Source organism: Stegostoma tigrinum, chromosome 34, assembly GCF_030684315.1.
Source record: "Stegostoma tigrinum isolate sSteTig4 chromosome 34, sSteTig4.hap1, whole genome shotgun sequence".
NCBI lineage: Eukaryota > Metazoa > Chordata > Chondrichthyes > Orectolobiformes > Stegostomatidae > Stegostoma > Stegostoma tigrinum.
The window spans coordinates 14,086,886-14,114,767 of NC_081387.1; the positions used below are offsets into that span (position 1 = coordinate 14,086,886).

General features: G+C 50.1%; 1 protein-coding gene across 4 annotated transcripts in view; it reads left to right on the forward strand.

Moving 5' to 3' along the window:
• The window catches only part of gtf2h4 (general transcription factor IIH, polypeptide 4), a 43,236-nt gene that overhangs the window by 10,970 nt on the left and 4,384 nt on the right, over window positions 1-27,882 (forward strand). For all 4 annotated transcript variants that reach the window (XM_048520123.2, XM_048520125.2, XM_048520127.2 and 1 more), the window contains 7 exons: window positions 1,646-1,742; window positions 10,402-10,490; window positions 12,265-12,373; window positions 15,403-15,471; window positions 25,400-25,483; window positions 26,355-26,487; window positions 27,695-27,825. In XM_048520123.2, coding sequence (XP_048376080.1) covers window positions 1,646-1,742; window positions 10,402-10,490; window positions 12,265-12,373; window positions 15,403-15,471; window positions 25,400-25,483; window positions 26,355-26,487; window positions 27,695-27,825 — 712 coding nt within the window. The remainder of the gene's footprint in view (window positions 1-1,645; window positions 1,743-10,401; window positions 10,491-12,264; window positions 12,374-15,402; window positions 15,472-25,399; window positions 25,484-26,354; window positions 26,488-27,694; window positions 27,826-27,882) is intronic.

Consider the following 27,882-nt stretch of genomic DNA (forward strand, 5'->3'; position numbering starts at 1 on the left):
TCTCTCTCCACAAGCACTCTCAGGACAGGTACGGCACAGGGTGGTACACTGTAAAGCATCCTCTACACCGTCCCCAGCAAACATTCCCAGGACACGTACAGCATGCTGTTAGAATCACTATGAAGCTGCCTCTATACTGTAGCCATCAAACATTCCCAGGACAGGTACAACACGAGTCTCTGTATCCTATCCCTGAGTGCTGTAACCTTAATTGACCCCATGTTTGTACCAGCATGACCTTATAGCACTTCCTACACTGGCTGGTCATGTTTCTGAGCGAGGTTGCTGTTTGTCGTCAGTTTATTCTTTGGTTCCACGTTCAGTGGGACCTGGCCGGCGAGCGACCCAGACCCATCACCCGTTGTCGATGACTTTGCATTCGGGCTTTGGAACTGCATCCTGAGACAGAGCGAAGCCATGGAGCTGCAGTAGACAAATCTGACGTGAGGTCAAAAAACAATGACCGATGCTACTACTTTCTCTCTAAGTTTGAAGTGTCCCCGCCACCCGGTCAGCGCTAAATCACATCTACGGCTCGTGCTGGAATTTGCGAGATAACCATCGAGAGCAGAACATTACTTGGTGCTTAGGCCAGAGTGAGACAGCCAGTCGCTCTAACAAGTGACTCAAATCACCATCGGCATCTGGAGTGTGATTCTGCAACATGTGTGACAGCTACAAAAGGGGGACAGTGAATGCAGGACCACCAGGGCAGGCCTGGTGGCTCAGTGGGTTAGCACTGCTGCCTCACAGCGCCAGGGACCCGGGTTCGATTCCACCCTCGGGCGGACCGTCTGTGTGGAGTTTGTGCATCCTCCCTGTGTTTCCTCCCACAGCCCAAAGGTGAGGGTGGATTGGCTACGCTAAATTGCCCCGTAGTGCCCAGGCATTTGCAAGTTAGGTGGGTTACCCTTGGGATATGCAGGGTTACAGGGGTAAGGTGGCATGCTTTTCAGAAGATCGGTGTGGATTTGATGGGTTGAATGGCCTGCTTCCACACTGTAGGGTTTCTGTGTGTGTTCGGTGTGACAGACAGGACAGTGGAAAAGGAGTGGAATTGGCTGGGCGGTTATCGAATCTGAGTCCAACTGGCCTGTGCTGACCAAGTTTCCCAAACCACACTGGTCCCACGTGCCCGCATGTTGGCCCATATAACCTCTAAACCGCCCCTATTCATGTACCTGTCCAAATATCTTTTACATGTTAGAACTGTACCTTTGCCTCCCGCTTCCTCAGGCAGTTCATTCCATGCACAAACTGCCCTCTGTATGAGAAAGTTGTCTGTCTCTTAAATCTTTCTCCTCTCACCTCAAAAATACACTTGGTGGTTTTGTAACCCCCCACCCTCGGGTAAAGACATTTGCTAGTCACCTCATCTCTGCCCCTTGGGATTTTATAAGCCTCTATAAGGCCACCCCTCAGCCTCCGATGCTCCTGTGCTGTAAAGGAATATTTAAGAAGCCAATGTTAGTCTCGCTGCTAGGGGCGAGTGATGTACATGTGTGATATTGTAGGGTGAATGAATATATCCATATGCGTGGTTCTTGTGATATTTCTCAGTGACCCTGACTTGAGAGTGTTTGTGTGTGTTGTCATTGCTTAAGAAATGTGACTATTTATTTTTCGTGCGCTGTATTTCCCACAGCGGCAAGCCCTGGGCAGATGACACCAGTCAGCTGGGACCTGACAAACATGCTCGAGACATCCTTTCCCTGGACAAGTATGCCATGGAGCGTTGGGAGGTGGGTCAGTGCACTCAGGGTTTAATTGCACACTTTTTGTTAGCACGTTATGGTGAGCAGAGAGCAACTGATCCTTCACTGTGCCCAAGAATCTAGCATAGGAGCTGATGCAGCTGCTGACTGCACCAAAGCTCAAATGTCTGAAGCTCCAATAAAGCTTGCATCTCGGTTTTGCGGCTTATGCAAACACTCTCGCCATTTGGCTGAGAAACCCCTTGTACCTGATTTCGGTTCATTTCTGCAGGTGTCGATGTAGACTTCAGTAAGATGGACTGGTTAGCAAGGTTAGATCACATGGAATCAAGAGAGAGCTAGCTGTTTGGATACAAAATTGGCTCAAAAGTTGGAGACAGAGACAGACGATGGAGACGTTTCTTTTGTGGGTTGTGACCAGCAGTGTGCCGCAGGGATTGTTGCTGGGCCCAGTGCTTTTTGTCACTTATGTAAGTGATTTGGATGTGAGCACACGAGATATGATTAGTAAGTTTGCAGATGACACCAAATTTGGTGTTGGTGTGGGCAATGAAGAAGGTTACGTCAGAGAACAATTGAACAGATGGGCAGATGGAGCTTATTTAGATAAATATGAGGTGTTGCAGTTTGGTCGGGCAGTCATTGTACACTTAATGCCCTGGGGTGTGTTGCTGACCTTGAGTGCAGGTTCATAGTTCCGTGAAAACGGTAGGTAGACAGGGTGGTGAAGAAGGCATTTGGTATGCCTACCTTTATTGGCCAGTGCATTGAGTATAAGAGTTGGGCAGGTCATGTTGGGCTGTACAGGACATTGGTTTGGCCACTCTTGGAATATATTGCATTCAATTCTGGTCCCCCTCCTATAGGAAGGATGTTGTAAAACTTGAAAGGGTTCAGAAAAGATTCATAGGGATGTTGCCAGCGTTGGAGGGTTTGAGCTAAAGCGAGAGCCTGAATATACTGAGGCTCCTTTCCTGGGAATGTCAGCGGCTGAGGGGTAACCATATAGAGGTTTATAAAATCATGAGGGGCATGGATAGGGTGAATATCCAAGGAACTCCCCTGCCCGGGGGAGCAGTCAGCACTAGAGGGGCATAGGTTTAAGGTGAGAGCGGAAAGATTTAAAAGGGACCCAAGGGGTAACTTTTTCACACAGAGGGTGGTGCGTGTATGGAATGAGCTGCCAGAGGAAGTGGTGGAGGCTGGTACAGTTACAACATTTAAAAGGCACCTGCATGGGCACATGAATAGGAAGGGCTTAGAGGGATATGGGCCGAATGCTAGCAAACGGGACTGGATTAATTCAGGGTATCTGGTCGGCATGGATGGGTTGGACTTAAGGGTCTGTTTCCACGCAGTACATCTCTAAGACTCTATCCCACTTTGAAGTTGCAGCGAAGAGATGCTTCCATCTCAGCCACTTAATATATCCTGATGCATCTTCCTTGGTTGGTTATTGACTACTAGTGGACTTTTTTTTTGTTGCTGTGGATGATGAATGGGAACTTGAGAGAGGAGGCATGTTGCTTGCTGCAGGTTTCCTAGCCTCTGACCTGCTCTTGTAGTCAAACAGTGTTTCTATGTGACTAATCCAGTTCGGTTTCTAGTCAGAAGCAAGCCCCAGGAGGCCGCCAGTGGGAATTCAGTGATAGTAATGCCGTTGTACGTCAAGAGACGATGGTTGGGGCCTTCCTGATCGGAAAACGTGACTGCCACTTTTGCATGATTGTTACTTGCCCCTTGATCATTCCAAAGCTGAATAATGTCCAAATCCTGTGGATCCGCACTGCTTCCCTTTCTGCAGGGAGTTACAAACGGTGCTGAATGTTGTGTAATCGTTGGTGAGCTTCCCCAGTTCTGACCTTATGGTGGAGGGGAGGCCACTGAAGCAGCTGAAGATGGTTGGGCCTCGGACACTGCCCTGAGGAACTCCTGCAGAAATGTCCTGGAGCTGAGATGATTGAGCTCCAGCAACCACAACCATCTTCCTATGTGTCAGGTATGACTCCAAACCACCGGAGACCTTGCCCCATTGATTCCAGTTTTGCTCGGGCTCCTTGATGCCACACTCTGTCGAATGCAGCCTTGATGTCCAGGGCTGTGACTCTCTCGCCTCCCCTCTGGAATTCAGCCCTGCTGTCCATGTTTGAACCGAGGCCGTAATGAGGTCAGGAGCAGAGTGGCCCTGGCAGAACCCAAACTGGGCATCGCCGAGCAGATGGAAATAAAGCCAGAAACTGCTGCAGCAACTGAGCAGGTCCGACAGCGTCCGTGGAGACAGAAAACAGGGCTAACATTTCAAGTCCAGTGACCCTTACTTTCGGCCCTTCTTTTTGTGTGTGTTTAAGATCTCCAACGCTCGCGGTTCTTTGTTTTATCATCAGTGAGCCGGCTATTGCTGAACAAGGTGTGAAGCTGGATGAACACAGCAGGCCGAGCAGCATCTTGCGAGCGGGAAAGCTGACGAGAAGGGTCGAGGCCCGAAACGTCAGCTTTCCTGCTCCTGAGATGCTGCTTGGCCTGCTGTCTTCATCCAGCTTCACACTTTGTTATCTCCGGATTCTCCAGCTTCTGCGGTTTCCATTATCTCTTATTGCTGAACAAGTGCTGCTTGTTAGCCTCTTCCATCACTTGACACTCGAAAGTGTTGTTTGGGGCAGTAATCGGCTGAGTTGGATTTGCCCGGCCTTTTTATGTGCAGGACGCACGTGGGCAGCTTTCCACACTTGTCGGGTGGACTGCAGAACAGCTTGGCTTAGGGGGAGCAGCTTCTTCTGGAGCACGAGTCCTCAGCAATACGGCTGAAAAGTTGCCACGGCCCATAGCCTTTGCAGCGTACAGCTGTTTCCCAATATCATGTGGAATTGACTGATGTTGAACACTTGTGATACTTGGAGCCTCAGGGAAGTGTGCACCAATATTTTGTCCCGTGGCATTTGTTTCTCATTTTAAATCAAAGGTTTGGGTGCTATTGTCATTCGCACTCTCCGCCTCTTTCTTCTCTACGTTTTAGAAAAAAAGGAAAAAGATTGCCAACAGCTTCATCACGACGTCAAAGAGAGAGATTGTGGAATCCTCGGTTTTGAGCTGTGTGGGGATAGCCAGAGATAACGAGCTGCTTCTTTACAAACTGAATTGTGAGCGCGTTGGTCGCTTCTGCGTAAGCCTGGACTGTCAGTGTCATGGGAGCAGCGAGCTCAGCTGCTAACTTAAGCAGAACATCACCGCCCCCACCCATCTCCGGGTTTTCGGAGGCCTCCGAGTGTTGGCAATTAAGGCAGTAACCCGTGGAGGTGCGAGAGAGTTTCACGTCAGGAAATATAACTGGAGCCCCTGATATTCATAAAGCTGTAACCAAACTGGCCAGTTTGAAAGGTTGATTCATCCAGATTGTCAACAAGGAATACTTTGGGTGCCAGCTACTCCCACTTCCGTTTGTTGTTGAAGCAAAACATTCCCCCACAAAGCGTCTCCTTTAGTTCATGTGTGAGCAGCTTAATCCCGTATCTTAATCTTCCCTGATTGGCCAGCTCGGTGGCCAAATGGTCAAAGGAATTGTGGGTAAATCGCCACAAGCGATCTTTAAATTGGCTGAAACAATGGTTTAAACTTTATTGCACGTAGCAATCAAAGTAATACCCCTCGAGTAAGCAAGTTAAGCCTCGCACTCGGCTTAGTCTTTACCCAGTTAATGGTGGCATTTGGCTGTAATTGACCAACAGCTCTGGGATAGGTCCAGGATTTGATACTTGTGCAGTGTTATTCTTTGACATTCTGCTAACGCAGGCCTCTGGATTTGGATCCTTGTGCAGATCCTCGTCCTTCAGGCCCTGTGATGTGTTGCGATATTATTGATGAATCTTTAAATTCTTTCACCCTCGGTATTTGCAAGTCTGCAGCTTGTCTTCAGAACAGAAATAGCTTCTTTGTTCCTTGTCTCCTTTGGCGTCGACAGTCTGAAGAACGCAGCTTGCCTGCGATTAACTCCTAGCATTCTTCTGAAGGGCAATCAGTTCTCCTTGCAGCATCAAGCGGGTGCCAAAGCAATTTTGTTTTCCGCAGTGTCAACTCCCTCTTTCCCCGCCATGGCTAATTGCCTTCAATTCTTGTAGAAGTTTGTCCTTGTCGTCAATAGTTTGTTCCAGACAGAATTATTGCTGCTTCTTTCTGTGTGTCTTCTGTTTATTCATTTGATCCCTGAAGTTTATAATCTCTCAAAAGCTGAGCGAGAAGTTAAACTGGCTGAGTGGTGGCTTTTGGGTTCTGGCGGTCAACTCTGTGATGAGCCTGGCCTGGCCCCTCTCTCAATTCCTGTTCCATAAGGAGCCCTGGGACGGAAGGCAGATAGTGTTGGGTGTTACGGGGCAGGGATTTGGGGTTGGGGGTAAGGGAAGGGGAAGCCAGGGGTTAGGGGTGCCTAGCAAAAGGGCTGGGGCTATGTTGTGTTCACCCAATTGTCCACAACGGCTTTGCTCAATGACGTTGCTACATGAGCACATTGCGGTGCATTTTGGGACCAGAGCTCGTTAAAACATAGCCACAGAGCCGTTTGTGTAGCTGGGGTAACAAAACAAAAATAGTAATGGCTGTAGAGAGATAGTAGGAGCTGCAGATGCTGGAGAATCTGAGATAACAAGGTGTAGAACTGGATGAACACAGCAGGCTGAGCAGGAAAGCTTGATGTTTCGGGCCTAGACCCTCCTTCAGAAAATCTTTTCGTTTGATTATCATGACTGACGAAATCACAGGCTTTGCATTTGTGACGCTCACGCACACCTTGCCGTCGTGACCCCTGGGTGAGGAGTGAGAGATTGAGGAGAGACTGGGTCTGTCTCTTGGAAGCTGTGTAGACCGAGGGAAGCTTTTGTTGGAACTTGAAAGGCAGAGGAGTTTGAGATCTCTCCTGCTGAAACCAGATTGGTTACAGGACCAGGGATGCCTTGCTGCAGTTAGACAGGGTGTTGGTGAGGCCACACCTGGAATATTGTGTGCAGTTTTGGTCTCCTTGTGTGAGAAAGGGCATTCTTGCTATCGAGGGTGTCCAGGTGACCAGACTGATTCCCGGGATGGCAGGACTGACATATGGGGAAAGACTACATCGACTGGCTTTGTACTCGCTGGAATTTGGAAGGATGAGGTGTGTGTGTCGGGGTAGCGGGGGTGGGGGTGCAGATCTCATAGAAACATATAAAAGGCTGATGGGACTGGATGGTCTAAATGCAGGAAGAAAGTTCCTGATGTTGAGGAAGTCCAGGACTAGGGGTCACAGTCTAAGAGCAAGGTGTAAACTATTCAGGGCTGAGATGAGGAAGAATTTCTTCACCCAGAAAGTTGTGATCCTGTGGAATTCTCTCTCTCAGGAAGCTGTTGGGGACAGTTTGTTAGATGTGCTCACGAGGGAGCTGGACATGGTCCTTGTGTCTAAAGGGATCAAGGAGTATGGGGAGAGGGTGGGAGTGGAATTCTGAGATTGCATGATCATATTGAATGGTGATGCTGTCTCAAGGGGCCGAATGCCAACTCCTGCACCTATGTTTCTATATGACAGAGTGGGTGCTGAATGGGATGTCTATTCCACGCAGGACCAGGGGCCCCCGCCCACCAAAAAACCGATGTTGCAGGGCAGTGTCTCTGACAGTCCGGCACTCCCTAGATACTGGGAGTCAGTCTGTGGGTCCTTTGCCAGCAGTTCTGGAGTGGAGTTGCGTTCCAACTCGAAACATCGCGCATCTGTCTCCGCACGGACCTGCGTGTGTCTGTGTTTAGTCCTTATTTCAGATTTCCAGCCTCTGCAGTGTATTGCTTTTCGTTGTGGATTTTGTTCCCCAGTGCTTCAGGAGCACACAAGACTCTGACCCTCGGGGCAGGAGTGCTGTCTCTCCAGCTGGGGAGTTATGAATGGAGTGGGGAGGATATCGCTGAGAATCTAATTGAAGACATTGAAAAGGTGCCCAGCAGTGATGTTATAGATTCTGTCCTTGGGTATGTGTAACAGCAGGACTGCCGCTGGCTTCAGGAGCAATTCAAGGTGATAGCTGAGAGCATCAGTCAAGAAGTGAACTGGCAGCGTGGCTGTTAGAGGAGAGTCATTAACGTCATGACTTCAGATGGTGAAGGGGGAACAGACGCCTTGTGGGGCTCAGAGACTCTTTAAAGTGGGAGGCCAAATTGATAAAAGTTATAACGAGAATTCTTCGTGCTGCGTGCTATAAATGGAGATCGGACAAAGCAATACAGCACAGGAATAGGCCCCCCACCCCCACCCATATCTGCACCAACACGTAACACTCCTTCTAAACTAACTTTTTGCCTCTACGTGGTGCATCTCCCTCTGTTCCCGGCCAATTCATTTCTCCATCATGATTCCTCTTAAACGTTGCCATTATACATTCCTGCAACACCACCTCTGGCAGTATATTGCTGTGCTTTAAAAAAAACTTACCCCTCACATCCCCTTTAAACTAGCCTCCTTTTACCTTCAACTACATCCCCTCGTAATTGTCATTTCTATCGCCATTCAGTCAATTTGTGCTTCTTATTATTTTGTGCCACGAAAATGTGGTGGGAAACCCATTTGGCTCAATCGTGCCGGTGCCTGCTCATAATTATCCACATTGCTTTCAAATGCTTCTCACCCTCTTCTGGTGAGGAACGTCTCTGAATGAGAAGATAAAGCTGAATCATCTCATATCATGGGGAGCTTTAAAATGTACGTTGACCTTCTTTCCCCTTCGGCAAACCCCCTCCCTCAAAGTGACCTTGACTTGGGGGCCAGGGGGAATGTACCTTACAAGCAGTGTGAGTAGTCGAGAGCTGTTATATTTATGTGGCCACGCACCACTTTGAAACCCCTCGAAGCTCTGCAATGTCTATTCTGTACGGCACTGTTTCTGTTCTGCAGGAGAATAATACAGGACCCAAAGCCTTAACGCCTGTTTCCTTCCATCCCCTGACACTGTCAAACCTGCCGGGTTTCTACAGCAAACGTTCGGTTTATTTTTCAGCCAGTGACCAGCTTGCCTGGTGCTGGCGACAAATGGGCATTAGCACTTGAGTATCTCAGGGAGAGGCAGAAAAGGAACAGTTGCCTGCTGCTTGACTCTGAGGGAAACAGGGAGATGATGGCTTGACCTGTCATCTGACTGTACAGCGTTCCTTCTACTGCCCTGAAATCACAGTCTCTGTGCTCGGGCCTCTGGATTTAGCTCGTGGGAGTGCTGTGCCCACTGAGCCCAGCTGACACGAGGACATTGCTTCCTCTAATGATTTTAACAGTCTAAAGAAAAAAATCACACGAGGCACCAGGTTATAGTCCAACAGGTTTATTTGAAAACGCAAGCTTTCAAAGCTCAGCTCCTACGTCAGGAGCTGAACTACGAAAGCTAGCGTTTTCAAATCAGCCTATTGGGATGTAACCTGGTGTTAGGCGATCTTAGCTCTCGTCCGCCCCAGTCTAACACCGGCATCTCCGCATAATTCTGACCCAGAATGTGACACCTGAAAATGAAAACAGATCCCACGCTAACTCTCAAAAAAAAACGGAGTTGAATAAAAACTGCAGGGACAAAGTTTGACGAGAATTTGGGAGAAGGACAAATTTGACAGCACCTTTGAAAGAAGCTGGCTCTGTCATGATGGATCGCATGGCTTTTATCTGGAAGCTGTAAATGTATCTGTCCTCATTTGTCAGTGCATTCAAGGATCTGACTGCAATTTGCGTTTTTTTTTGACACTTTTTTTTAATAGTGCAAAACCCGCCAAAGCATTTCACAAGCATTATCAATCAAAATTAAACACTGAAACGCAAATGGGAGGCACGGTGGCTCAGTGGTCAGCACTGCTGCCTCTCGGTGCCAGGGTCCCGGGTTCGATTCCCGCCTCGGGTGACAGTCTGTGTGGAGTTTGCACGCTCTCCCCGTTTCTGTGTGGGTTTCCCCCGGGTGCTCCGGTTTCCTCCCATAATCTCACGTACACGGCCAAGCTAAATTGCCCCATAGTGTGCAGAGATGTGCAGGCTGGGTGGGTTAGCTGTAGGAAATGCAAGGGGTTGGGGTAGCGGGGTAGTCTTCGGAGGGTCGGCATGGACTCGAAGGGCCGAATATCATCCTCCTGCACTGTAAGGATTCAATGACCTTGGGTGACTGAGAGATAGGCGGTACATTGCACTCCGAAGACCAGGGTGAGTCTGTGGGAAAGGGAGGACAGAGGTGTCTGGGTCCTTATTGACTCCTGCACTTGTTGGCTGTCTGGAATAAAAGGTTAGAGTTATTGGGGGAGAGGCTGGAGAAGCTGGGACTTAGTTCACTGGAGCGTAGGAGCCTGAGGGATGACCGTGTCAAGGTTTACGAAATCATGAGGAGTACAGATAGAGTTAATGGCATGTGCCTTTTCACCACAGTGGGGAATCTCAAGATGGCGGGGAGACATATTTTTACATTGAGAGGAGAACGTTTTAAGAAAAAAACAAGAGGAATTTTTTTGCACAGATTGGTTTTTCTGTGGCATGAATGTCCAGAGGAAGTGGTGGATGTGGACACAGTTACAGCATGTATAAGTCACTTGGATAAGTGCATGAAGAGAAAATCTTTGGAGGGATATGGGCCAGGAGTGACTAGTTGGGTTTGGGATGATGGTCAGCACGAAGAGTCTGTCTCTGTGCTGTGTGACTGTGTGGCTGTTGTTGCAGGTGGTTCTCCATTTCATGGTGGGCTCCCCCAGTGCAGCAGTCAGTCAGGACCTGGCTCAGCTTCTGATTCAAGCCGGACTGATGAAAAGGTAAGTCACTGCATTGGCTAGCAGGAATGTTGTCCCACTCAGACACCCCAAGTCGGGATCAGTTACAGTGACAGACAGATACGAAAGCACCTGCGTCCTGCCTGCTTCCAGACTATGAACTGCGCCTCTGTCTCTGAGCACAGTCATCCCTGACCCCTGCACCGACCCCTACCATGTGAGTGCGGTGACCGACAGTACATAATTGTGAGAGGTGACAGTGTTACCATTGCCTCGTACACTAGGACTGTAATTATTCCGGGTCCAGCTGAAATCTAACTGCCTGTGTACTTGCGTGCCATGTCTCTGCCACGGCTGGAAACTTCGTGATGGTCTCTGTTCTAGTAGACGTCCAGTGACCCTGAGACACTGTCCTTTCTCTTCCTCGGAGACTCTGTGTGGGCCTAGCTATACATTACATTCACCCCCTAAAGCAGTGTGCAGACCAAGGGGAAGGTGGATGCCCTTGAGGTTAACAAATGATGGGAAGAATGAATATAAATGTGTGAAAAGATACAGTGATGGTGCAGTCCTGTTGGCAGGGCACCAGATGATGAGCAGCTACAGAGATGTTACAGTCGTGTGAGCAGCAACCTTGAGAAGCCAGTTTATAACCTCGGCAGACAGAGGGGAATGAGACACAGGAGAGCAGGCACATTAACTTATCTGTCATGTCAGAAGCAGCTGAGCTGACCTTCACTCGCTCTCTCGCTGTCCCTGTGTACCATTCTCTCAGCACAGAGCTGCCCATCCGGCCAGGTCTCGGTCATGGCCTCCCACTTGGCTCAACTCCCAGATGCCCCTGCTCCACTTCCTGTGGCTGTTGAGGGAAGTCTGGGAGCTTGTTGGAGCTGGATGGGTTCCTCGGAACAACTTGAGACAAATACAAAGTAACACCACCAATACACTGTTCCCTATCAAACACTCCCTGGACAGGGCTGGGTCCAAAGTAAAGCTTTCTCTACACTGACTCCAGCAAACACTCCCAGGACAGGGACAGCACAGGGCTGGATCCAGAGTGAAGCTCCCTCCACACTGTCCCCGTCAAACACACAGGGACAGCACTGGGTTAGCTAAAGCATTCCCTCTAATCTTTTAAACTGAATGTAAACTGGGCAGTAAAGCTCTCTCTACACTGTCTCCAGTAAACAACCCCAGGACAGGTATAGCCATGGGGTTAGATACACTGGAAAGCTTCTCTATCCTTTTAAACTGAAATCTTTTTAACAGAAAGTAGACCTCCCTCCACACTGTTTGCATCAAATATTTCTAGGAGATCCAGCACTATGCTAGATGCACAGTAAAGCACGCTGTACTCTCTTAAATGTGAAATACAGCTCCCTCTACACTGTTCCCGTCAAAAAAAACCCAGGACAGCTACAGCATGATGTTAGATACAGAGTAAAGCTTTATCTACACCAGCCTGTATATCACTCCCAGGACAGGGGGAGAACAGTGTTAGATACAGAGGGAAGCTCTCTCTACACCATCCTGTCAAACGTTCGCAAGGCAGGCATGTGACAGATTCAATACAGAACAAAGCTCCCTGTGCAACGCATTTCAATTGCTCCTGATTTCAAATCAAAAGATTTGTCTGGACTGAAATTACTGGGTGTTAATTAAGCTGCTGAATTTGGATGTGTCTGTTAATTTTAAGTAATTGGCCCTGCTACGTGCCTTGTTTCAGCACATAGTAAGTTCGCACCCCCGTCACCCAACTGCCTGCAGGTTTGTGTTAGCTCACGTTTGCCTCCACTTCTCCCCCTCTCTTTCGCAGCGAAGCATCTGAGGCTCCCTGCATCACCTCAGCCGGCTTTCAGTTCCTCCTGCTCGACACGTCCTCCCAGCTCTGGTACTTCATGCTGCAGTACCTTCAGACAGCCGAGGTAAGGGGCAAGGACAGAGACTGTCACCGTGCTTCGTGGGGCAATCCGTCCCTTGTGTCGCTGAGTCGGGAGCTGGCGCTCGGCCCTTGCCTCTGAAATCGTGAGGTTTTGGTTGGGGAGGTGGGTTCCGGGTCCCGCTCGGCAAAATCCGGCACCAGGCAGATAGGGCCCTCCCCAGCCACAGTGTCTGCTACACTTGAAGAGATAACAAGGTATATAGAGCTGGATGAACACAGCAGGCCAGGCAGCATCAGAGGAGCAGGAGGGCTGATGTTTGGGGTCTCGACCCTTCAGAAATGGGGGAGGGGAAGGGGGTTCTGAAATAAATAGGGAGACAGGGGGAGGCAGGTGGAAGATGGATAGAGGAGAAGATCGGGGGAGAGGAGACAGACAGGTCAAAGAGGCGGGGATGGAGCCAGTAAAGGTGAGTGTAGGTGGGGAGGTAGGAAGGGGGATAGATCAGTCCAGGGAGGACGGACAGGTCAAGGAGGTGGGATATGGCTAGTAGTTATGAGATGGGGGTGTGGCTTGAGGTGGGAGGAGTAGATAGGTGGAAGGAAGGACAAGTTAGAGAGGCGGGGACGAACTGGGCTGGTTGTATGGTGCAGTGGGGGGAGGGGACGAACTGGGCTGGTTGTGGGATGCAGTGGGGGAAGGGGAGATTTTGAAGCTTCTGAAGTCCCCATTCATACCATTGGCCTGCAGGGTTCCCAAGCGGAATATGGGCTGCTGTTCGTGCAACCTTCGGGTGGCATCATTGTGGCACTGCAGGAGGCCCAGGATGGACATGTCATCCAAGAATGGGAGGGGGTGTTGAAGTGGTTTGAGGCTGGGAGTTGCAGTTGTTTGTCGCGAACCGAGCATAGGTGTTCTGCAAAGTGACCTACAAGCCTTCGCTTGGTCCCTCCAATGTAGAGGGAGCCACAACGGGTACAGCGGATGCAGTATACCACATTAGCAGATGTGCAGGTGAACATCTGCTTGATTTGGAAAGTCGTTTTGGGGCCTGGGATGGGGGTGAGGGAGGAGGTGTGGGGGCAAGTGTAGCACTTCCTGCGGTTGCAGGGGAAAGTGCCGGGTGTGATGGGGTTGGAGGGGAGTGTGGAGTGGACAAAGGAGTCGCGGAGAGAGTGGTCTCTCTGGAAAGTAGACAAGGGTGGGGATGGAAAAATGTCTTTGGTGGTGGGGTCGGATTGTAGATGGCGGAAGTGTCGGAGGATGATGCGTTGGATCCGGAGTTTGGTGGGGTGGTACGTGAGGACAAGGGGGATTGTGTTTTGGTTGTTATTGTGGGGAGGGGGTGTAAGGCATGAGTTGCGGGAAATGTGAGAGACAGTCGAGGGCGTTTTCGACCATTGCAAGGGGGAAGTTACGGTCCTTGGTAAAATGAGGATATCTGGGAATGAAATGCCTCAGCCCAGGAGCAGATGTGGTGGAGGTGAAGGAATTGGGAATAGGAGTTGGCATTTTTGCAGGAAAGTGGGTGAGAGGAGGTGTATTCTAGGTAGCTGTGGGAGTCGATAGGCTTGAAATGGATATGGGTTTCTAGGTGGCTGCCAGAGATGGTGATCGAGAGGTCCAGGAAGGAGAGAGAAGTATTAGAGATGGTCTGGGTGAACTTGAGGTTGGGCTGGAAGGTGTTGGTGAAGTGGATGAACTGTTCGAGCTCCTCATGGGGCATGAGGCGCCGCCGATACAGTTGTCAGTGTAACAGAGTGGGATTGAGGGCCAGTGTAGTTTCGGAAGAGGGATTGTTCCACATATCCTATAAAGAGGCAGACATAGCTTGGGCCCATGTGGGTACCCATGGCCACCCCCTTTGTCCGTAGGAAGTGGGAGGAATTGAAAGAGAAGTTGTTGAGGGTGAGGACGAGTTCAGCTAGGTGGTTGAGGGTGTTGGTGGAGGGGGACTGGTCAGGTCTGCGAGACAGGAAGAAGTGGAGGGCCTTTAGGCCATCTGCATATGGAAAGCAAGTGTATAGGGACTGGATGTCCATGTTGAGGACCAGGGAATTGGAAGTTCTGGAGAAGGTGGAGGGCGTGGGTGGTGTCATGGACGTAGGTGGGGAGTTCCTGGGCCAAGGGGGAGAAATGGAGTCCAGATAGGTGGAGATAAGTTCAGTGGGGCAGGAGCAGATGGAGACAATGGGTCAACCAGCGCAGGGAGTTTGTGGATTTTGGGAAGGAGATAGAAGCGGGCAGTGCGTGTTTGGGGAACGATGAAGTTGAAGGCTGTGGGTGGGAAGTCACCTGAGTTGATGAGGGTATGGATGGTTTGGGAGATGATGGTTTGGTGCTCGGGGGTGGGGTCGTGATCCAGGGGGTGGTAGGAGGAAGTGTCGAAGAGTTGGCGTCTGACCTCGGCGATGTAGAGGTCAGTGTGCCATACTACCACTGCGCCACCCTTGTCCGTGGGTTTATGGTGTGGTGTGGTGAGGATTGGAGCGGAGGGCTGCCCTTTCTGTGGGGGAGAGGTTGGAGTGGGTGAGGCGGTGGAGAGGTTGAGGCGATTGATGTCTCGACGGCAGTTGGAGATGAAGAGGCTGAGGGCGGGTAGGAGGCCTGGGGGTGGTGTCCAGAAGGAGGGGGTGTGTGGGACGTTTTTTTTAGGGTTAGGCTCGTGGTTGAAGAAATAAGCGTGGAGGTGGAGGGGGCGGAAAAACTGTGTCCAAACATGACTGGTATTCGTTAATGTGTGGGTGGAGGGGGACAAAGGTGAGCCCCTTAGTGAGGACTGACCGTTCGTCCTCAGGAAGGGGGAGGTCTGGGCCGTGGTGAAGACCTGGCAGGGCTGGGTGCTATTGTGTACTGTGGAGCTGCTGGCAGTAGAGGCGGTGGGTGGAGGGGTGTTGGTGTTGAAGGTGGGCGGATAGGGATCTATTACACTGAACACCCCCCGCCAGTGGTTAGGGGAGTAGGGGCATCGGTTAGATATGTCGTCGACCTGTTAGCTAATTCTAACATCTGCGTTTCTCACCAATTTCTCTGTCTGTTCTCTTTTCCCCCACCCCCTCCCCTCCAAATCTCAGTCTCGCAACATGGACCTGGTTGAGATTCTATCCTTCGTGTTCCAGCTTAGCTTCTCCACACTGGGCAAGGTGAGAGTGTGAGAGCGAGAGAGAGAGTGAGCTCTGCTGTCTTGAAAAACACCAACGTATCCGTAAGTCCGAAGCTGCGAGAGCCAGCTGGGACTGAGTTAGCGCTTTCACACTGGAGCCACAAGTATGTCTACCAACAGAATTCCAGGCTGATGCTCTGGTGAGGGAGAGCAGCTCTGTTGGGCAGTGGCATCTCTCAGCATTTGGCTTTAAAGGCTTCGTCCCATCTGCCTGCAAGTGTAGTTGTAAACAATCTCAAGGCCTTGTTTCAAAGGTTATATAAAACATGATAATACGGGTGCAGGTGCATAGTTCCTTGAATGTGTAGTCCCAGGTAGAGAGGATAATGAAGGCATTTGGCACACTTCCTTTGAGTAGTCAGTGTATTGCGTGTAGGAGTTGGGAGGGTCATGTTGTGGCTGTAAAGGTCATTGGTTAGGGCCACTTTTGGAATATTGCATTCAGTTTTGGTCTCCCTGCGATAGAAAGGATGCTGTGAACCTTGAAAGGGTTCGGCAAAGATCTACGTGGATGTTGCTAGGGCCACAAGGTTTGAGTTTTGGTGGGGGGGGGGGTGTCTGAATAGGCAGGGGCTATTTTCCCTGAAGCATTGGAGGCTAAGGGGTGACCTTACAGAGGTTTATAAAATCATGAGGCGTATAGATAAGGTGAATAGCACAGGTCATTTTCCCCAGGGTAGGGGAGCCCAAAAGGAGAGGGTGCAGGTTTAAGGTGAGAAGGGGAAAAATAGAAAGGGACCCAAGGGGCAACTTTTCCCATGCAGAGGGTGGCTTCTGTGCGGAACAAGCTGCCAGAGGAAGTAGTCACAATGTTTAAAAGCCATTTAGAATCGTGGGTAGGAAATATTTAGAGGGATTAGGGATGAACACGAACGGGACTAGTTTTTAGTTTAGGGAGCTTGGTTTGCATGGATGAGTTGGACTGAAGGGTCTCTTTCTGTTCTGTATAACTCTAAAAGCTGATAGAATTGATTCTCAGTGGCCTGCCTAATATTTCTCCTGCAGTTGCCATCACAGAAACAGATGGGTAAAGGTTTTATTGATGTTTAAGGTTATAGCTATAACAATAACTCTGCTGTGTTTCATTGCTGAAGAACACTTTTTTCAGGTGCTGTTATGGTGAAAAGTGCTGTATAAAAGTCTGTCTTTCCTGTCTCTTTTTCCCCACCTACCTAAAGCTAAATTACAGTACCCTTCTGTTCATTCATTACTGGTCTCCCTGATATAGGAAGGATGATGTGAGACTTGAAAGGGTTCAGAAAAGATTCACAAGGATGTTGCCAGGGTTGGAGAGTTTGAGCTACAGGGAGAGGCTGAATAGACTGGGGCTATTTTCCCTGGAGCATCAGAGGCTGAGGGGTGTGACCTTATAGAGGTCTATAATATGAGGGGACTGGTTGGGTGAATAGTCAGGGTTCCCCCCCCCCCCCCCCCCCCCCCCCCCCCCCCCCCCCCCCAGGGTAGGGGTGTCCAAAACTAGAGGGCGTTAAGGTGAGAGGGGAAAGGGGCGACTTTTTCACGCAGAGCGTGTGGAACAAGCTGCCAGAGGAAGTGATGGAGGCTGGTACAATTACAACATTTAAAAGGCATTTGGATGGTGGTGCGCTGTGGGTAACAGTGCTGTCAGGAGGGGTGGTTCCAGGATTTTAACCTAGTACAGCTCCCCATGGTGAGTCACTTTAAGGGGAAGTTCCAAGTGGTAGCGTTCCCATGCGGCCACTGCTCTTGTCATTCGAAACGGTAAAGGTCACAGATTTGGTAGCTGTGATATAAGAAACCTTGCAGAATTGCTGCAGGTAGAAAGGACAGTGAGAGAGGACAGCTGTCGACAGAGGGGACAAGGAGCTTTGGTTGGGAAGGAGGGATAGAGACATTGAACATAGAACATTACAGCACAGTACAGGCCCTTCGGCCCTCGATGCTATGCCGACCTGTCATACCAATCTCAAGCCCATCTAACCTACACTATTCCATGTACGTCCGTATGCTTGTCCAATGACGACTTAAATGTACCTAAAGTTGGCGAATCTACTACCGTTGCAGGCAAAGCGTTCCATTCCCTTACTACTCTCTGAGTAAAGAAACTACCTCTGACATCTGTCCTATATCTTTCACCCCTCAATTTAAAACTATGCCCCCTCGTGCTCGCCGTCACCATCCTAGGAAAAAGGCTCTCCCTATCCACCCTATCTAACCCTCTGATTATTTTATATGTCTCAATTAAGTCACCTCTCAACCTTTAGAGAGAGAGTGCGGGCAGTGAGGTGGGGGAATAGAGGGGGCGGGGGTGGGGGAATAGAGGGGGCGCGGGCAGTGAGGCGGGGGAATAGAGGGGGCGCGGGCAGTGAGGCAGGGGTGGGGAGCGGAGGGGGCGGGGGTGGGGAGAGGAGGGGGCGCGGGCAGTGGGGCGGGGGTGGGGAGAGAGAGAGAGAAGTTGTAATTCAGAGAAAGGCTGAGCTCTTTGGGAATTTGCAAGTGTTGACAATAGTCATTTGAGGCTGGAATGCCACTAACCCTGAATATAATTCCGCATTCAGTGAAGCTGGTTTATGTCGATCTGGGGGGAGATGTAACAGTGTTAATTAGACCAGCATTGCATTGAAGTGCCCTTTTGAAGGTAAATAGCTGTCAGCGTGCTTGTTCTGCTTGAATTTTGAGTGTGGTTAATCTGATCACTGGGAATAAATCTCAGCAGCAGTTATGTGCTGATGATAAATCTCTTGGCCTTGGCTGAGCCAGCAAACAGCCGTTTCCACAGTGACTATACTCAGCGTATTTATCACCATTTCGTTGCACCAGGTTTTTAGGGGTTATAGAGGGGATGGGGGAAATAGCCCCAGTCCTTTCCCAGCTGTGTTCTAAGCCGAAGGTAGTCCTACCCGCTGGTGAAGAGCTGCCCCTTTGGGGCCATGCCCAGCTGGGTGAGGTCAGAGTCCGTGCCGTCTGATCTTGACATTTACGATGCTCCTCGGGGATTCCACTTTGAGTCGACCGAGGTGGTTAAAATGGTCAGATCCCTCTCCTGCTTGTAAATGTTGTCCTTGCTGACTGACTTGGGGTAACAGGTTTTGGGCACAGCCACTAATAGCATGGCCCCCGCCCCCACCCTTGCGCAGGGAGTGACTGCTAGTCCGTCAGACCAGTCTGCATCCCCCGGGTCCTTTGTAAATTTGTTGGCTTTGCGTGGACTCCAGCCACTGCTGTGCAAACATTCGGTTGTTGAAAGTGGGCCAACTATAAGGAGAGAGAGAGAGAGAGAGAGAGAGAAAAAACTTTAGAGGCAGTGCAACTGTGATAGACTTCCATTTATGTGGCACCACTCGTTCCCCTGGGATCCCTGGCTCACAAATGCATCTCCTTGCAGAGTCCGTACATTGTTAGTCTGTTGTTTGGAGGGTCAGTGCAGACTCCTAGGCCCAACCGTCTCTATCTGTCCCATGGAACCCCTACGTTTCACAGTGGTAGATTTCCCTATTTAGGGGCTTGTGAAATCATAGAAGCTCTACTGTATGGAAAGAGGCAGTTCAGCCCCTCTGGACTGCACCAACCCTCCGAAGACCACTCCACACAGACTGGCCCCCTCACTCCCTATAACTCTGCCTTTCCCATGGCTTATCCCTCTCCGTCACACATCCCCGTACACTATGGAGCAATTTAACACAGCCTGTCCACCCACCCTATGTGTGTTTGGATGGTACGAGCAAACCCACGCAGATACGGGGAGAATGTGCAAACCCCATAGACGGTCACCCGAGGGTGGAATCGAACCCGGGTCCCTGACGCTGTGAGGCAGCAGTGCGAACCACTGAGCCACCGTGCCACCATCTGACTGTGAATGGGAGCGGGAGAGGGTTAATCCCCTGAGAGCAACTGTATCCCAGTGGGGTAATGCTGAACATGTTTCCTGGTGGGATTGCAGTCCTGCTGCGATCTGATGATGACATTGCTGTCTGGAACATGCTGCTAGAGCAGGAGACAGGCCAGTAATTGGATGCCTCTTTGAGCTGCCTGTCAGTGTGACTGTGCTGCGTTGAGAGAGGCCACTAGCATGGCACACAATTTAGACCCAGCCTCCTTGTACTCTCTCTTTCTCTCTGACCTACTCCTGGGGCACATCCTTCAGTCCGCGGAGGGTGGGAGGCAGGGTGAGCGAGACGCTGCGTTGCTTTGGAGGTGCTGTTAGAGTTGTTCTTCCGTCAGCTTTCCCCTTTTTTGAGAGCTGGGTTCAGAGGCCTGAGAGGAGGAGGAGAGCTGGCCTGTGTTCGGGAGTAGCCAGGAACCGTGAAATCCTCCCCTGTGTTCTCAGATGAGCGAGATGTTTGTTTACAGAGCTCCTTGAACCTTATTTGCCACATGCTTCAATTGTTCATTTGCGGAATGTTTATAGGAGAGACGGGGGGATGGGCTGCTGACTCGAGAGAGTGGACATCTTCAGATAGTCGCCTTGTTCAGTTGACGTTCGCTAGGGTCTTGCCGACACCACGTTTTCTCCAATGAAAATGTTGAGGACGCTGAAGCCATTAGGGTCGTTGTCTGCTACAGAGTCTGTCCTCAATGCCCCGAATCCCACTTCTCAGTCTGGAGCTGCCTGAGACCCAACCAGTCCATTTTCAATCCAATATCAAATGTGAGCATCTTCCCCTATATCTGCAAGGGCATTACAGTCTGCCCATTTCCAGCTCAGCCCATCTCCTGGTGGAAGCCCTCATCCGTTTCCTTCACTGAATCCAGATTCCACGCTCCAATGTATTTACAGTGTTTTAGTCTAATACGCCCTTTAACTTTTCCAGTTAGCTGCAGTAGAACTAATTTTCCAGTGAGTTCCTATTCATGGGAAAATCCATATTTAGAGTCATACAGCAGGGAAACAGACCCTTCGGTCCAACCAGTCTATGCTGACCGTAATCCCCCAAACTCGACCAGTCCCACCTGCCTGTGCTTGACCCAAATTCCTCCAAACCTTTGCTATCCATTTACTTATCTAAATGTCACTTAAACATTGTAACTGTACTCACATCCACCACTTCCACTAGAAATTCATTCCATGTGAACTATTCCCTGTGTAAAATAAAAATTGTCTCCATGTCTTTTTATTTTAAAATATTTCTCCTCTCACCTTTAAAAAATGTACTCCTCGTTTTGATATCCACCACTCTAGGAAAAAGACATCTGCCATTCATCTTATTTATCCCCTTCATAATTTTATAAACCTCTATAAAGTCACCCTTTAACCTCCCGACTCTCCAGTGGAAAAAAATTCCTCGCCTAACCAGCGTCTCCTTTTGTAACTCCATTCCTGGTAATATCCAGGTAAATCTCTTCTGAACACTGCATTTCTGAAGAAGGGTCTCGAACTGAAACGTCAGCCTTCCTGCTCCTCTGCGGCTGGGGCTGATGTGTCATCCAGCTCTGCACCTTGTTATCTCTTCTGAACCCTCTCCAGTTTAATAATATCCTTCCTATAACTGGGTGACCAGAACTGCACACAGTACTCCAGAAGAGCCCTCAACATGACGTCCTAACTCCTATACTCAAAGGCCTAAGCAAATAAGGCAACTGTGCTAAATGCCTTCTTAACCAGCCTGTCTACATGTGACGTAAACATCAAAGAATAATGTACTTGAACCTCATTAGGTCTGTCTATTCAGTAACACTGTCCAAGTCCCTACCATTAATTGTATAAGCCCTGCCCTTGTAAGTAAGGAATTAATTCCTTAACGTTTCACCATTCCACTTCCACACCTTATTTAAAATCTAATTTCTCTCTACCAATTTCTCTTTTCCTGAATAAATTTACCCCTCGTTCCTCCACAATCAGTTTTGTTTCAGTTTGACTCTGAAATGCCATATGATCTTCAGGCATATTATGATCACTCTTCCCCAGAGGACCGTTTGTTATAAGATTACAAGTTAACTCTGTCTCATGGTGGCGTTCTCCGGCTTTCAGTTCTTATTTCACCCTATTTGATCTGAAATGGTCAATTCCCAGTTGCTTACTCGATATGTTCCAGAAAACAAGCTATTTCTGAGCATTTGCTGCCCAGCTAAATTTGCATTTTTTTCTTTGTCTTGTTTCTAAACAAGAAAGTGAAAGTGATGAGCGGGTATCGGTAAAGGTGACTGCAAATCTTTTGACTGCTGCTCTAAAACTCTTGATTGCTGCTCTAGGGGCGGCACAGTGGCTCAGTGGGTTAGCACTGCAGCCTCACAGCGCCAGGGACCCGGGTTCGATTCCAGCCTCGGGCAACTGTCTGTGCGGAGTTTGCACATTCTCCCCATGTCTGCGTAGGTTTCCTCCAGGTGCTCCGTGTTCCTCCCACAGTCCAAAGATGTGCAGGCTGGGTGGAATGGCCGTGCCAAATTGCCCGTAGTGTTCAGGGGTGTGTGGGTTATGGGGGGAATGAGTCTGGGTGGGATGCTGCAAGGGGTGGTGTGGAGTTGTTGGGCCGGAGGGTCTGTTTCCACACTGTAGGGATTCTAATCTAATCAAAAAAAAACCTGAACTGATTTGCCAATGTCGTGCTAAAGGTATACCCACCTTGTGTGTGCCTTTGAGCTCCTCGGTCTACCTACATGCTGCATTGTATCAAACTACTCTGTGTAAGTAGAAAGGGGGCTGTAAATAATGGCTCTGGCAGCCAACGCATGGACCCTGCTGATGAATTTGTTCAGTGTGCTTTGTCTCACTGTTTTTGCATGGACAATTGCCTCCTTTCTTTGGAACCTTTGGACGGCGACTGGAACTGGCGAACGCCAGCATGGGACGTAGGTGTCACAGGCACGGAAAGGAAAAGTTGATGATTCGATTTGGTTTGTTGTTGTCACATGGACCGAAGTACAGTGAAATGTTTTGGTTTGCGTGCAGCACAGGGTTAGGAGGTCATGCAGATCATCGAGTGAGATCGTAGTCAGCCTTAGCTCCCGTTTCTTATCCGGTCTCCCTCGCTGAGAGATGAGGACAGGCGGGGGAGGAAACGCAAAACAGTATCAGATCTTAGTATGTCAGGACTTGCGCAGTAAATGGTAGAGCCCCAGGTGAGTGTTTTAGGCCAAAAGAGATCTAAGAGTACAGGTTTGTAGCTGGTTGAAAGGGGAGTCCCAAGTAGAAAAGCTAATGAAGGTCAGAGGGTTGAGTACAGGAGTTGGGCTGTCTTGTTGCAGTTTTACAAAGGTGAGGCCACATTTGGAGTACTGCATGCAGTTCTGATTGCCTTACTATAGAAAGGATGTTCTTAAACTATCAAGAGCGCAGAAAAGATTTACTAGGCTGCAACCTAGACTGGAAGAATGAGAGGCATAGATAATGTAGACAGCCAGCAGCTTTCCCCCAGGGCAGGAGCATCTAAAACTAGGGGCCACGGGTTTAAGGGGAGAGATGCAAAAAGGGGATTTTTTTTGTTTCAGAGAGCGATGAGCTTCTGGATCGGGCTGCCAGAGGTAGTGGTGGAAATGAGTAGAATTTTGCCATTTGAGAAACATTTAGCCAGGTACATGGATGGGATGGGTATGGAGGGGTATGAAGCAAACGCAAGTAAATGGGGCTAGTTTAATTGTGAAAACTAGGCAGCGTGGACAAAATTGGGCTGAAGGGCCTGTTTGCATGCTGTAGACCTCTGAGTTCAAATAAGGAACAAGTCTTTCCTACATTTACAACAATGACTATGCTTACAAAAAGGGATTCATCATCTGCAAAGTGCCTTGGGATGTTCTGAGGTCATGAAAGGTATGATATAACTATATATAAATCTTTTGGCATCAGTGACTCCCCTGAGAATTGGCGTGTCTGCAACTGTGCAACCGCTTAGCGTTGATAGGTTGAAAGGCAGACAACGATCCAGATCCTTTGCAGAAACTGTTTTGGACGGGATGTTCCCAGTAGCAGGAGAGACGACAGTTCCAGGGCACCTACTCAGAGAAGGCATACCCCTGTAGAACTGAGACGACCTTTAGTACTCAGCCCGAGGATGGTGAATCTGTGGAGCTCATTGCTGCAGAGGGCTGTGGAGCCCAAGTAGTTGAGTGTCCTTTAAGACAGAGATAGGTTCTTGATCAATAAGGGGATCGTGGGTTATGAGTAGAAGGCAGGAGAATGGGGTGGAACATATCAGCCATGATCGAATGAGGGAGCAGACATGGACTGAATAGCCTAGCTCTGCCCTTACATCTTATGGTCCTCAGATGAGGGTTTCTAGACTATTAGTTGGAATTGGTGGCTTACCTTTTGAGGAAAGATTAAGCCTGCATCCTCTGGAGTATACACGAGTCAATTGAAACACGACACCCTGAGGGGCCTTGACTGGGTGGATGTAGAAAAGGTATTTCCTCTTGAGAGAATCTGCGAACAGGAGTCATAGTCTACAAAATAAGGGGGTGCCCATTTAGTACAGAGGTGAGGAAACTTTTTTTTTCTCTCTGAATGTTGAGATTCCTGGAAATGTCTTTGCTCTGTCTAAGCACCCGTTGATCTTTTTGAGGTAACACAGCGTGGAGCTGGAGGAACACAGCAGGTCAGGTAGCATGAGAGGAGCAGGAAAGTTGACGTTTCGGGTCGGGACCCTTCTTCAGACTTGAAACATCAGTTTTCCTGCTCTGATCCTGCCTGGCCTGCTGTGTTGCTTCAGCTCCGCGCCTTGTCATCACTGACTCCAGCATCAACAGTCCTTACTATCTCTGCCATGGTTATGTCCTTGATGGCTATGATCTGCTTGTACTGGTCACAAAATAAAACTTTTCGCTGTACTTAGGCACATGCGACAACTAATAAATAAATCAAATTCCTCAAAAGACAAAGGGTGTGGAATCTTTAAAATGTATTCAAGCCAGAGGTGGATGGATTATTGATGAGCGAGGGAGTGAAAGATTCTCAGGGAGGGAGCAGGCGGGATATCAGATCAGCTGTGATCTTCGTGAGCAAATGTGAAGGCTGAGAGGCTGGCTCTTGTTTATAGGAGGGCAGGGTTTGAGAACGGTGAGCAAATTGGTGCTGATTTAGGTGGGGTAGGAGGGGGAAAGTGGGAAGACTTATTTTTGACGCACTGTGCTGTCGTGGTCAGGAACGTGCTGCCTGAGAAGCGCGCAAAAGCGAAGCTTCAATCGTAGCTGCCTCCCGAAGAATTTTCAGGGCGACCAGGGAAAGAGCTTGGTGCGGGACGGCTCTTTCAAAGGGTTGGCACGGGGGGCGACGGGCCACATGGCCTCGCGGTGGCTGTTTTTTATTTCTGTGGTCGCTGTTGTAATCAAGGAGCGTCCGTCCTCCCGTGGGTGGTCCAGGTCGGAGAGGTTTTTCAGCTCAGTGCCTCAGTGTGCGTCGGCTTACAGCAGTGTTATAATCAGAATCATCGTTTAGTTGCATTAAGTAACAAAGGTGTCGTGCAACTGGGGCCCCCGGCTCTTGCATCGCTCCCAACTGTGCTGTGAATCCAAACAAGCTCTATAATTGTACTCAGCGATCCACGGTCTCATTTATGTCCCTGAACAGTGTGCCATGGTTTTGCTTATCCACATGTATGTGTAGGGTCTTGTAGCCAATATGTTGTTCCCCACAAAGTGTGTCAACTCGCTGTAGGTGTACAGGGCCTGGCGAGAGAAAAACAGTCAAGTTTCTTCCAAACCATCTCCCCCCGCTGCCACGATCTTCCCAACCGAGGGGAGTACAAGCCCATTTATGCAGTCTGTTGTAACCTCCAGAGTTGCTGGTAATCATTCCAGGGAGTACACAGTGCAGTCTTTCTCTGCTCTCTGACTGTCACTGTTGGTACGCAGACAGAGACATACCCCACCCCCCCACCTCCCTCCGCAGGCGCGTGTTAAAATCTCTGAGTGAGAGTCATAGACGTGACTGTCTGTCTGAACTGCCCTCTCCCAGGGCATCACCTCCGGGCTCTAACTGTTTATGGCTCCCGTTGCAGGATTACTCAGTGGAAGGAATGAGTGACTCCCTGCTGATGTTCCTGCAGCACCTGAGGGAATTTGGCCTCGTCTTCCAGAGAAAGGTAGGAGCGACCGGACTTGGAGGCTCGATCTCTGGCCGGACATGCCCCTTCCCCGGGTTGCAGCTTATCCCCCATGTAACAGGGTCCCCACAGTCAGCCAACTGCCAGGTGCTCAGCGGGGAGTGGAGAGAGCACCTTCTCTCACCAGCCCCCCCCCGCCCACCCCGGCAACCCTACCTAGTCCCATACCCCTGCATTTAGTACGGCCCATCCACCCCAGCCTGCCCACCTTTGGACTGTCGGAGGAAACCGGAGCAAACCCACACAGACACGGGGAGAATGCGCACAGACAGCCGCCCGAGGCTGGGATCGAACCCAGGTCCTTGGCTGCTGTGAGGCAGCAGTGCTAAGCACCGAGCCACCCTACAGCGGTTATTACAAACAGGATTTCCCTGTACAGGAAGTGGAGGGTTCTGGGGAGAGGGCAGGGGGCTGAGCCTGTCCTTCGGAGGGTCGGTGTGGACTCGATGGGCTGATTGGCCTCGAGGGATTCTACAATTCTGTGCTCCGTTCTGGAATACCCTCTCTACCTAGATACCTGGCTTCATCGCACTGTCTTAAATCCTAGCTCTTTGGGCAGAATTTGTACCGTCTGACCACGGAGCATGGTGTCACATTCTGACAGTCATTCCTGTGAGGGGTGAGACGCTATGTATGTTGTTGTTGATTGAGCCCCATGTGACAGATTTGATCAGTTTTGGAAAGTGGCTGACTGTATAAAGTCTGTGTCTCTGTCTGTCTGTGTCTCTGTCTGTCTGTGTCTCTGTCTGTCTGTGTCTCTGTCTGTCTGTGTCTCTGTCTGTCTGTGTCTTGCTCCTGCTCTCTCTCACTGTCTGTGTCTCACTCTCTGCCTCTCTACGTCTGTCCATAGCGTAAGTCACGACGATTCTACCCCACTCGCTTGGCCATTAACCTGGCATCTGGAGTGTCCAGCAGCTCGGTAGATGTGCACCGTCAGGGATTCATCGTTGTGGAGACAAACTACAGGATCTACGCTTACACCGGTGAGGGTCTGGCCATAGGGAGCGCACGGTTACGCGGTTGCCATCCCGTGGCCACGGGACGGACAAGGGTTGGCAGGCCCAGGGACTCTCAGTTCAAAGGGAATGCTGTAGCGACACCGGCACATCATGAAGCAAGGGATACGCGGGGGATTTTTTTAGAAACAGAAAATAGACGAGCTGGGCTGGGGGGGTGGTGAGAGGGTAATCACAAAAACAGGATCTTGGGGGTCGGTTTCCTCTGGGAACCAGACCAACTCGGATTGTTCCTCACTCATGCTCCCATCACTGAAGGCTCTGGAAATGAAGCTCTTGTTTCGTAGAGCATGCTCAAAGGGCTGGAGAGGGTTAACGCTTTGAGAGGATGTTTCTCCTCATGGGAAAGTGTCTAGGACCAGACGGTGGCTACTTAGAATAAATGGGACACCAATTTAGGACAGAGATGAGGAGGCATTTCTTCCCTCAGTGGGTTGAGTGTCTTTGGAACTCCCGACCACAGAGACAGAGAGAACTGTGGGGACAGACTTACATTTAGGGCGAAGGTGGACAGATTCTTAATTCTCCCCCATACACATTAAAGGCTGAGGACGTGCGGTGGGCCACTTAGGACTGAGATGAGGAGAAATGTCTTCACCCAGAGAGCAGCCAGTCTGTGCAATTCTCTGCCACAGTTGAGACAAAAACATTGAATGCTCTTAGGGCTGAAGAGGTTAACGGGATGGGCAAAAGCAGGAAGAGGGGACTGGGTTGGATGTTGAGTAATGATCATGTTAAATGTTGGAGCGTGCCCGAAGGGCTGAATGGCTGACAACTGCACCTGTGTTCTGCCTCCCTGGCACATTCCTCACCGTACCCTCTGATTTCTCCCACTCCTCCGTCATCCCCTCCCTCACGTTCTCCCTCTCCTCCATCACTCTCCCTTTCTCCCCGCTCATCGTGCTCTTCCTCTCCCTCCCTCCTGCTCTCTCAGCCCCCAACCCACCCCCCCACACCCCTGCTCCGTGTCTCCCCCTCGCGGCTCCCCCAAGTGTTGTCTCAGTTGGGGGAGGTGGGTTGGGCCCGTGTAGCCTGGGTTTCCCTGGTCGAGCTGGGCTGTTGGCAGTGCCGTGTTGAGTGAGCGCCTCATTGTGTGTTGTTCTTCTTCCTTCCCTCCCACCTTCCTTCCTTCCTTCCCTGCCTCGTTTTCCCACCCCCCCCCCTCCGTGTGCAGACTCGGAGCTGCAGCTGGCTCTCATCGCGCTGTTCACCGAAATGCTGTATCGCTTCCCCAACATGGTGGTGGCTCAGCTCACCCGAGAGAGTGTGCAGCAGTCCATCGCCAACGGGATCACTGCCGAGCAGGTAACAGGCCGACCTCAGAGCCTTCGCATACAAACTCTTCTTCCGCGGGTACTCAAT